This window comes from Triticum aestivum, chromosome 5A (genome assembly GCF_018294505.1).
Source record: "Triticum aestivum cultivar Chinese Spring chromosome 5A, IWGSC CS RefSeq v2.1, whole genome shotgun sequence".
Taxonomy (NCBI): Eukaryota; Viridiplantae; Streptophyta; class Magnoliopsida; order Poales; family Poaceae; genus Triticum; species Triticum aestivum.
Window position 1 is genome coordinate 567,357,706 of NC_057806.1, and position 11,882 is coordinate 567,369,587.

At 45.1% G+C, this 11,882-nt stretch overlaps 2 protein-coding genes and 1 long non-coding RNA gene across 4 annotated transcripts in view; 2 read left to right on the plus strand and 1 right to left on the minus strand.

The window, feature by feature from the left end:
• On the minus strand, window positions 1–1,138 carry LOC123104828 (uncharacterized). Of its 2 annotated transcripts, none has more exons than XR_006450541.1 (4): window positions 597–1,138; window positions 381–482; window positions 122–242; window positions 1–33 (listed from the first exon to the last, which is right to left on the minus strand). It is a non-coding gene; the product is annotated as an uncharacterized lncRNA (long non-coding RNA). The 2 variants fall into 2 exon arrangements; XR_006450540.1 differs by having other exon boundaries at window positions 328–482.
• Window positions 1,139–5,386: 4,248 nt separating this feature from the next.
• On the plus strand, window positions 5,387–10,279 carry LOC123104830 (protein SUPPRESSOR OF FRI 4; the record flags this gene model as incomplete). Its single annotated transcript, XM_044526737.1, is given in 7 exon segments — window positions 5,387–5,583; window positions 5,766–5,863; window positions 7,046–7,163; window positions 7,285–7,670; window positions 8,702–8,820; window positions 8,926–8,979; window positions 9,865–10,279. Coding segments are annotated over 7 exon segments (1,035 nt in total). The 3' UTR covers window positions 9,934–10,279.
• Window positions 10,280–10,516: 237 nt separating this feature from the next.
• LOC123104832 (extensin) overlaps window positions 10,517–11,882 on the plus strand; it is a 2,918-nt gene continuing 1,552 nt past the window's right edge. The window contains exons 1-2 of the mRNA XM_044526739.1: window positions 10,517–11,070; window positions 11,413–11,881. Of these exons, the coding sequence (XP_044382674.1) occupies window positions 10,989–11,070; window positions 11,413–11,881 (551 nt within the window). The 5' untranslated portion in view covers window positions 10,517–10,988. The remainder of the gene's footprint in view (window positions 11,071–11,412; window position 11,882) is intronic.

Genomic DNA, 11,882 nt, shown 5'->3' on the forward strand with positions numbered 1-11,882 from the left:
CTCGGGGACAGGCGGAATATTTCCTTCCTCAACCTGCAAAAAATATATCAACCCCAAGCTTTGATTCCCACTAACACATTCCCCAAAAAAAAACTTGCAAAAGACATCAGCCGTGATGTACCAGCTTCTGAAATCCTTAATCCTTTTAAGAGCTTCAAATGAAGTAGGAACAACAGCCCCAACATCCCTTAGTGCCTGATTCTTAGCTTGTGCAGATTCCAACTCACACCACTCATCGCACCCTGTTATACCAAAAAATAAATAAACCACATCTGCGCATACTTGTTCAGCTCACCAGAACTTGAGGAATTTTTTTTTACAACTCACAGCATGGCAAAATTGGACTCAAATTTCAACAGACGTGCACACGTCCCACTAACCCGAGCAACAACAGGTTTCTCGACCTTTCCTTGTTTCAAGGATTCGAGTAGTGAATACTCATCACTTCCTCCAAGCTCCCCAAGAACAACTGTCATTTTAACCTAAAGCCAACAAATGAGGTCAAACTAAATTTCCAGGACTCGATCAAACTAAAGTATCTTAACATGTCCATGTAACTGAACTAATTAATCAAAAAGCAACCCAGTTGGCATTACCTCAAACAGTTTATGTGCACCGTAATGCGGGATCAGCAGCAATAGAACATGGGCGTGTCTGGCGTGGGTCGTGGGAGGACGACTGCTGATGTGTGCTATTCACCACCTTCTTCCTCCTCTCCGGCACCTGGATCCCCTCTACGGCGGACCTCTCTGCCTCCATGCCCTTGCGCCGCACCTGGGCGCGCTCGTGGCAGCGCCGCTCCTTGTTGGTGAGCGCCCGGTCGAGCACCGAGAGTAGCCCGCTCCCCGCGCCCCCACCGGGCCCGGGGACGGTTGAGGCGACTGCCTCCTTCGAGGCGACCGTCCGGATTCCGGAAGCGTGAGGCTGTGCCGGGGGTGCGGGAGATGAGACGGCGATGGGTGAGGCGGAGCGGGGCGAGGGAGAAGAGAGAGTTGGTGGTCGTCATTTCCGCCATTATCTGCCGCGCACTTGGGAAATAAGGGAGAGATGCCTCCGTCGCGTGGGGAGGCGGTGGCGACGACGGGCGATGTGGCCGTGGGGAGAGGTGTGCGGGAGGGACTGAGGGGAGGGAGCAGTTTTTTTTTGGAGAAAGAGATCGAGAGAAAAAAAAGGAAAACTTCGGTTGTTAAGGATATCGTGTCACGCACTAACTGCGTTTCGCAAATCAGGGAGGGCCGTGCGGATTAGAGGGATGCGAGCGCGGACGATTGGCAGACCAGGGCGTCTGCTTGGCAGAACATTTGAGACCTTGATTTCGGTGGCAGGCTATTGATCTAATACGGACAGTCAGATGCGTTTAAGTTGGTTTGATCCAAAGGTTCTGGTTATCCCATATACAATTTGTTGTGTGACTTTAGAAGAGTTTATGTTTGCTCTTTTAATAGTATATAATAATATAATATAATAGTATAAGTAGAGATAAGTAGAGATAGAGATGAACATAAATTTCCAAAGAAGAGAATAATTTCTGAACTTTTTGGACTTTTCTGAAAATTTTAAACAATGCTTTGAGAACATGAACATTTGTTTGAATTTTTAAACAAATTTCAGGATAGAGAACATTTTTTGGCATTTTGAACAAACAAAAACACGAACCTTTTTTGAAAAGCCTAATTTTTTGTGAAAATTTAAACAATTTTTGTAAATTTCTGAATAATTTTTTAGGAAGGAAATTTGTTGAAAGAAAAGGAAAAAAGAATAAAGAATAATAACTAAAATAGAAAATGGTTGGATCTACCTTGTCGTAAGTTCTTATAAAACTTGCATTGCTAAGTGGCCACGAACGCTAATTATCCCTACTGTCTAGCAGGATGCACTCTGTAACCACAGTCTTATGTTTAATTCTCGGAAGGGCCCTTTTTTGTGGATTTTACACTATATTGGCCACTATGCTACTGGGCCGCCCCAGTCGGTCTGTTGTTTGTGCATAGCCCCTATAAATTGACGCAATAAGCATCATATATAGGAGGATCCCGAACTCACGTATATATCTTGAAGGTCCCGAATTAGTACCATCTCACGTATATATCTTAAATAGAAGATAGACAAATAAAATTACATAAGCGGGACGAAACTAAGAATATCACTTTGCTTTATTAGTAGGTATAGAGGTATAGATATAGATATAGAGGTATAGATATAGATATAGATATAGATATAGAGGTATAGATATAGAGGTATAGATATAGATATAGATAGAAGAAAGATAAATAAAATCACCTAAGCAGGATGAAACCAATAATATTATCTTGTTTTTTTAGTAGGTATAGATATACTCCATCGATCTCATAATATAAGACATTTTTGCAAAGTAAAACAACTTAAAAAAATATATTATATTTTGGGATGGGGGAGTAGATGTTTGGAAGCCAAATATGTTGGGTATGTTTTTTTAGCTATTACAACTTTCCAAACTATATTTGTTGTGCCAAGATTTGATTTATATTCTTTGTAAATGATAATTATTTTGGTTATTTAAGGATATATAGTAGCAAAGCCTCATGCGGTGGCACCATTCGTTCATCTATGTGTGATATGAGATTACGAGAGGTGCACTGTCATGACCACACTTCGCACAGAAGGTCAAGAGACAACTCTATGTGTATAGGTGACTCAATCTGTGGTTGAATGGTAAGGAGGACAACGTTATCCCCAGCCTACCAGGGTTTAAATCCTGGTGCTCGCATTTATCCTGAATTTATTTTAGGATTTTCGGCGATGTGCGTTTAGTGGGAGGTGTTCCCGTCGACTATGAGACACCTATGGTGACTTCGAAAAAATTCAAGATGATACTAGCAAAAATGTCCGTGTGTTGCAATGGGTATAAAAATAAATATGAGAGATCGTGTGGTATACGAGAGTTTATCTATCATTGTAAATAATAAGATTTTCCAATTAAATTGATTGTAAGACTCACAAGGATCCATTTTATGAAGATTCCATTGTATTCCAAAAGTTCACGATCTTCTTCTCTGCTAACAAAACTTATTCCTTCAACTCGCTCTAAAAGAATTGAATTATGTGTAATAAGTTGTTGATATTCAACGACCCGGTGTAAAAATAATTAAAGAAATCTAAACATTTATCGATCAACGTTTACTCCTTCGATGGAAAAGTAATTGTGCATCATTTGCATACTTGTAGCAGCTTCAAATATCTCGCAATCCCAACTGCTACGCGGGGCAAAACAGGACGCGAGCAAGATGCACCATTGTCGCACTCTCTGTACTCTTCATCCCTCCCTCTCGCGCCGTCTCACTAACGACATCAATGGGGTTTAAAGTTGAGGAATATTTTGTTGGTCAGCAAGTACCGATGGGCCCTAAATATCATCTCCCTTAAGAAATATTTCTTTTCAATATTTCACTTAATTTTAATTATTATATCTGATAGCGTAACAACAAACAAGAACAAGTAACAACTAACAAACAACAGTACTATGACAGGAACAACAAGAAACAACAAGTAGTTATAATCGGTGTTCATTCGAAAAAAATTGTAATCAGTGCTAGCACGCATAATATCCAACACCTTCCGGTCAATGATTTTGATGTGCACGCTTGGTCCATCGAATTGACCGAACCGAGGCCCATGTAAATACCCTTAATTCTCGTCATTCAATGTCAAAGATTATAATATTGAAGGAAGTAATCACACCTCTCTATTGCATTCATGTTGGACTCCGACCTACCAAATGCCGCCTCTCAACATTTGCTAATTAGTAAAAACATGATGTTAGAATATTCTTTGGGCACATCTTGTTGATATTTAAATGGAGGATTATTTTGATTCTTAACTTTAGTTGGAATTTGCAGCAACTACTAAGTTCTTGTGACAATTTCACTATTAACAGTAGAGTCGTCAACCAGATGCGTTGGCAATAATGCAAGTATACCAATGTCATCATCCGACCTTTTTCCCTGGACGTTTCCATCATGCATATGAACCTCTTGGTTGCCTTGAACAGTTTTTGGGTGCATTACTAGTAGACACATTCGTTCCACCAGTCGCATGTGTTTGAAAGACACTATTAAATGTCCAACTCCATCCACAAAACGTCCCATCTCACTTCCTAACCCTGTTGCATCAAGGCCTCTACCCCTCCCTCTTCCATTCCTTTCCTGACCATAGCCTGAGCCACATGCATCTTGTCCACGACCTCTACGACAGCAACTAGGATGAAGTCACCCCACTTGAATTTTGACTCGTCATGCTCACCGTTACCACATTCTTGATGCCAATAACGGAGTAAAGCACGGTTTGCAGAAAACATTGGGAGCTTTTCCTACTTAATAACCTGATACCACTCTTTCTCACACACCCCCTTCGTTATTGACACAAATCTCACGATTTTCCGGTGTACTTCTATCTTAAAACGAAGTCTCACAAATATTTCAATGGACCATACATGTATCTTGATATGAACCTCCATGGTATCCCCTATCAGTTAGCTTATGTAACCGTGCCCAGATCACAAGTTTGTCAAGGACCACTATCGTAGGGTTCATATACGCCTCCATTAACAAAGCCCGATTCCTAAAGAACCACGGACACATCACCATTGCCTTATTCCAATCAACTAAACATCCGAACTGCACTATGAAGAGGTTGTCACCAAACCGCCTCCGAACCACCTCTTTAGCTGGGTTTCATGACGATTTCATGCCCGCAATCAGAGCGCTAGGGCTAAAACCTCTTTGCCTTCTTGGGTGGATCATCGATCATTTCTTCTTCAAAGACGAATTCGTCCGCACCTTCCTCGTGCACAAGAAAGCAGCTTAGAAGTTGGGCTCGTTTCTTCCACCCCTGCCATGCTTCCTTCGGCATGCAGGGGATTCCCTCTAACGGCGAGCACGTCCGAGGGAACCCAAAACGCCTCACCCACCACCACCACCCAAGCGTGGAGTTTGATCCATCAGCCGGAACACGGGAGCCCGGAGAGTGCCCAAACGCGGCCCAGCGGCTCCAACGAACGGGCAGGCCCATCCCAAGCCCGCGCGCAGCGTCACGGGCACGGGCAAGGGGCAGACCGCAAAACAACTGAACCCAAGGGGCCGCAAAGGAAAAAAGGCGCAGTCCCTCCCAAGGGAGCCCGTGGTGCCCCACACGTCAGCCACCGGACCCAGGCGGCACGCCATATTTACAAACTCCCCCTCCGAGCCCCCGCACCGACCCCGTCATCCCCCCCGCGGCCCAAATCGCACCGAGGACTCGCGTGCTCTCGCCGCCTCCTCCCCTCCCTCCTTCCTTCCGCCGCGGCGTCGCCGAACGAAACCCTAGCTACCTCGCCGGAGGGCGGAGAGGGCCGGGGAGAGGGAGCGGGGGCGCGGGGATGGGGAAGAAGAAGAAGCGGGTGGAGAAGGTGTTCTGCTACTACTGCGACCGGGAGTTCGACGACGAGAAGATCCTGGTGCAGCACCAGAAGGCCAAGCACTTCAAGTGCCACGTCTGCCACAAGAAGCTCTCCACCGCCGGCGGCATGGCCATCCACGTCCTCCAGGTCCACAAGGAGTCCGTCACCAAGTGCGCGCACTCTCTCCTCCTCCCCCCTCTCTTCTCCTCCTATTAGCCATGGATCTGCGCCTCCTCCTTGCCGGGGCGGCCCAGATTCGGGGTTACCCCACCCTCGATTGGATCCGTGCCGGTGCCGCGGTAGACGGGGCTCTGATTGCTCGGTGTCTAATCTGTTTTTCCTTTGGCCGCAGGGTTCCGAATGCCAAGCCCGAGAGGGATTCCACCGAGATCGAGATCTTCGGCATGCAGGGGATCCCCTCAGACGTGCTCGCCGCCCACTATGGGGAAGGTAACCGCGGGGGCTTGCTTATTTTCTCCACTGTGGCTTTTCGTTTCTCTACTAATAAAATTCTTCATAGACCAGAGTATTTGCTCTAGTTATTTTCTCCGCTGTAATCTGGATGGCAGTGTTGGTTGCTTCTGTTGAATAGTTTTGCTTGTGATGATGGCCAATCACGCCGCAAATTATTGGATTCCTTAATATCGTCTAAACGTCGAACGTACGTGGTTCACGCCTGAGCATAATTATCCATCAGCAAACGAAAGACCCTCCGCCCGAGAGTTCAATTGGGCATGATATTTCTCTCCAATGGCATGTTGTTTAACCTTTATGAGTAGTTTTCCTTGGCGCTGAAGTTGCCATGTTGTTTCTGTCCAATAGCATGTAGTTTAACCTTTACATACATGTTGGTATGAACTTGCCTTGTTATTTCTCTCCAACAAGCATGTTGTTTAACCTTTACATTTGACAAGGCGGAGTGGCGTGCTCCACTGCGTTCAAATATAGTGGTGTTTGGTACATGTATAAATGAAATTTTTGTTAGCTTGGCCAACGGTGTGCATTTATGTATCGTTGTGGCGGAGCTACATGCTACTTGGCACCGCTCCCTGGCTGTGGTGTAATTAGCAGCGACCCAGTAGCCCACCACCATTGCGCACATGGAAACAGCAACACACGCACAGCCGGGCCCACAGTTCGGCTAACACACCGACAAAAAAAAAAGAATCCATGCACACACATCGCACATCCACGCACAAGTGCGGCAGCCAAGGCAGGGCCCCACACCCCATCCCATAGGCCCAGACGCAGCCACGCAAAGTGAAATAGCTACCTTTCTCAGGGAATGACCACACGCAAGACCATCCCAAAGGCCCACCATCCAGCCTCAGCGAAACACCAGACCGCCTCAGCGTTGGCCTGGTTAGTCACGCTTAAACTTGTAGGGGATTCCTTAAAAGCTGAACTTGCCGCGTAATTTCCTGCATAGCATGTTGTTAACCTTTACATTTAATATTCCTTAACTGCTGAACTTACCATGTTCTATCTCTACAATAAGCATGTTTTTTAACCTTTAAATTACATGTAAGCGCTGAACCTTTTGTTTTTGGCGGGCAGTGTAAGTAAGGGCCTGCCAAGTTATTTCCCTCCAATACTATGTCGTCTAACCTTTTACACGTGTTCCACATGCAGAGGAAGAACCTTCAAAGGTGGCCAAAGTAGAAGTGCCGACAATAAGACCTCCTATTATGCCTAATTATCCGCTAGGCATGCCTTTTCCTCCTCGGCCTTATGGTGCAGCCCGCCCTATGTATGCTCTCCTTTTTCTTCTATCTAATTTTTTAGTTCCAGTCTACTTAAAATATGCGTCCAATTGTATTGTTGGCACTCTTTTTGGAACAACTTCTAATTTCTGTCTCATTTTTTCACAGGTATAATCCTGCAATGATGGTCCGACCTCCGATTTGGCCTCTTCAGCAGCCGCAACCTTGGTTTGCTCAACAACCACCGGTTTCAGTTCCCCCAATGATTGCTGGGCAAGCACCACAGCAACCACTATTTCCCATTCAAAACATGCCCAATCCTATGATGACATCAGCACCTGCTAATTTACTTCAGACATCATACCCTATGGCCACCACAGGGGTTCCTTCACCTGTTGCCCCTCAGGCTTCCCAGCCTTTGTTTCCTGTTAACACCACTGGCAATGGAGCAGCAAATTCCTCATTCAGCTCGTCAATTTCACCTGCAACTATTGCAGCAAATTCTCCAGCATCAGTTGGTACTGCAGGATATGGCTATGTTGCTAATAACCATGGTATGTTGATTTTCCCAGAACTTTTGACGCCTATGTCTAAGCACCTTAGATGTGCTAGCTTTTTGTTTGAGACATACATATATATATAGGGATGAAAACAGAGCGCGAACGGATGGAATTGGGTGCTACCAGATTTGTTTTCATATTTTTGTGTGGAAGCAGAAATGAATACAGAAACCTCAAAAATGAATTTGAAACAGATACTACCAGAAACGAACATGGAGCGGACACGGCAACGGAAGCGGGTGTTCACCGGAACTTGAAAAACCCCTTGAACCATAAAGAAAAACAAAAGGCAGACCAACAAACTTAATCAACTGTTGAAATGGCTACAAAACAATATGATTAGGTTAGTGACTTAGTGTAGTATTGTAGTAGTACTGGAAAATTACACATAGGGTCTAGTTAAGTATGTGTGTAGTAGTAGAAGCCAGACCTCACATGGGCCATTTTGTCACTGTCATTGTGTGTTGTTTGGTGGTTTTGCTACAAAGGAGCCATAGGCCCATATATATATATATATATATATATATATATATATATATATATATAGTAAAAATGGAAATTCCATATTCACGGAAACGGAAAGATCCATTTCCGTGTTTTTTCTGTCTGAAACCACCGTTTCATTTTTTTTTGTTTCCGCATAAAAAATTCCATTTTTGCTTCTGTTTTGCAAGTTTCTGTTTCCATTTCCGTATTTCCTCCGGAAAACCAGAAAGTTCCCGCTTCATTTTCATCCCTACATATATAGCACATTTACCGTATAGAGTATCTAGTATATGAAAGGAAATCAGAGAACAATATGGACTAGTTAAATCTTATTATAAACACCTGGGAGGAATTTAAGCAAGATTTTATCTCTTGTTTAAAACAATACATATACATATATATTAGGAGCATTATATAGCTCATTTTATGTGATGGGGTATTTCTGCGTTGACGTTTTGTATCTCCATCTGATATTTATGTTTGCTCTTGTTGTTTAGGCATGGCCTTTGTGAATTCACTTGTGCATGCATCTGTTCCAGGTACAGGAGGGCCAGCAGTTGGACATCCACCTGCACCTGCCACTAATAGTAAAACGTCTGCTACTCAACCAGCTACGAGCGAGGTCTATCTGGTGTGGGATGATGAAGCAATGTCAATGGTATTTATTCCCTTCCCTCTGTTCTCATTCTTACAGGTGACCTGGGAATATGTTTGATCATCCAGATACAAGTGTAATGTCTAAAATATTTATTGATTTATGTAGGAGGAAAGAAGGTTGGCTCTGCCCATGTACCAGGTGCATGATGAAACTAGCCAGGTAAGTTCTGGTCTTCATGTTTCCATTACCAATGATCTCTCAAAAAACATTGGAGTGCGGCACCCGTAGAACAAAATATATATGAGCTTTGAAAGAGAGAAATAAATGTTGAATTTTCATGGAAATATGAAATGTATTCCTTCAGTAGCTAGCTGCATACTTTCCTCCGTTTGAAAATACTTGGAGGTTCTAGGTTTGTCCTAAGTCGAACATCTTTATGTTTGACCAAGTCTAGAGAAAAATATATCAACGTATACATCGACTATAGTATGAAAATATATTTATCTGAATCTAGTGAAACTACTATGATTCTATAGACTTGGTCAAATTTAAAGATGTTTGACTTATGGGAAACCCAGAACTTTGAGTATTTGGAAACAGATGGGAGTATGTGAGATGGTTCCCTATTATACTACCCTTTTACATTTTCATGACATCTCCTTGGTGTTTATTTGTTTGATCATCTATATTTCCTGCTGATTTCGCGCACATCAGGAGTTCCAAGTAGGTATTTACATACATTGTTCTTCCTGCTAGTAAGTTTTTTTACAATCTGACAAATCTCATGGTGCTAATGACTTGAGGGTTGTCGGCCAAGCCCTGGACAGTACGCAAACGTGTATGTATTAATTTCAGTTTAAGCATTACTTATATTTTTTTGCGATTCACCACGTGCGGCTGAGCTTCTGCCAGTACTGTAGCATTTATAACTTAATTTTGATCGAGAATGTGGTGAGAGTTTGGTTCCAGGTCAGCTTTCATATGGCCTGTGAGCCATCAACTTTTGTTCATAAAGAGGAAATTCTCATGCTCCGTTATTTGTTCCCAAGTTGCAGAGATCAAATCTAATATCACCTTTCTTTGTTTCGAAACTTTTGTGGACAGATGAGCTCGGTTGATGCAGCGTTCGATCGAAGAATATCAGATATTACATTTTCTAGACAATCGACATAAACAAGCTGCGCCCGGCGTTCAGTAAACAGCTTGATGCGATTCACCAACGGGCTCACCCGTGCATCCATAGGAGGGACGCCGTGCAATCGGTGATCCTGGATCCCCCTGTTATTGATTTACTTAGTTAGTGACTTGAGCTACTGCAGTTGAAAGATTGTGTTGGTCTGACTTGGGAGATTTTGATTCGACATCATTTGTCCTGTCTTTTCGTATCGAGAGTGGAAATTAGACCTAGAAGTCATTTGTTCTGTTGTCGAATGACTGACGATATGAGTATCTTCAGCTCTGTAAACCTGAGGATGAAATTAGCAGTGTCTTTCCACCAGCTGTACTGCTGGTAGTACCATATGTTGTTAGCACCATTATTTTGCCTTACAGCAGCGTGATCGTGTATCCATTGTTAGCAAAGCAAAAGAGGTGTTGCTTGTTTTAGCAAATGCAATTCTTCTCTCCGGCACTACTCATCTTTTCTCTTTACCTTTCGCAACGATCTGAGATGCCGCCTGTCTGCTGCTTTGCGCCGCTCTTTTGAACTAATCTCGCGCCCTTTCAATTTGCCACAAATCTGAACTTTCTGAGAATGCTAGTACGTGCAAATTATGCCATAAATAAGATCCTTGCGTGCATGAACACATTTTACAACACCACACAGATGCTGACTTGTGTGTGGAGTGGGGACGTATGTTGAGTGGATCCCAAGCAAATGAGGAGGAAAAAGGAGCCATGAAGTCGGCTGGAGAAGGGAGGAGGATCCTCTCCATTTCTCTCTGGGCAGCAGCTAGCAAGCAAAGCATCTGTGCCAAGACTGCCAAAGGAGAAAAGAACCTCAAACCCACCAAGGAATCCAATCATTTCCATGCCTCTGCCTCTGCCTCAGTGTATACCGAACACTAAAGCTCAATCGTCCCTCACTATTTCACTTCACTGGATTCTGCTGGTAGCTTTGCTGCATTTGCAATGCCTCCTCCTTTAACCTTTAACCTTTGCACAGCCATCCTCCGTGGCTATATCAACAGCCCCAGCTCCATTCCCCTCATTGCACAGAAACGCCGGCCATGGGGGAATGCAAGAGCTCCCGGCGCCCTCTCCTCCTCGCCGCCATTGTTGTCGTGCTCGCCTTCTTCGTCGCGCAATGCGGTATGTATGCCCCTGGTTCCTTTCATCCATCTTACACACTTCTTTCCTAGCATGTGTAGAGGACGCGAGCTTGAGTTTAACTTTGGTGTGTTTGCCACCTTCACCCCTCACAAAATTTTGCTCGCACTTACCGGAATTTTACGCCAAATTTTGCTGAAATTTATGCCAATTCTTACCGACAATTGTATGTGCATTTTCGGTTCATCTTAGTAGCATGCTAATAGGTTGATATTACTGAAATTTTGACCGCACATGCTGCGAAATTTGTACAAATTAAGTTAAATTAGCGTAAGAAAACACTAACGTCACACTGATTGATGGTTTTGTTGGGTGAACAAGCAGGAGCGAGGGTGCTGACGGTGGACGAGCTGCTGGACCAGTACTCCGAGTCCGACCACCACTCGGCCTCTCCGCCTCCCGGCTCCCCCGGCTGCGCCCCGGAAGCATCGCCGCCGCCCGTCATCCCGGCGCCGTCCTTCGCCTACCTGTCGCCGCCGCCGCCCATGCAGTTCTACTCCCCTCCGCCCCCCGAGGTCGTGCCCAGCCCGCCTGAGGTCACACCAAGCCCGCCTGAGATCGTGCCGAGTCCGCCTGAGATCACGCCGAGCCCGCCTGAGATAGCGCCACTGCCGCCGGTGGTCGCGCCCAGCCCACCGGAGATTGCGCCGCTGCCGCCGGTGGTCGCGCCCAGCCCACCGGAGATTGCGCCGCTGCCGCCGGTGGTCGCGCCCAGCCCGCCGGAGATCGCGCCGCTGCCGCCGGTGGTCGCGCCCAGCCCGCCCGAGATCGCGCCACTGCCACCGGTCGTCGCG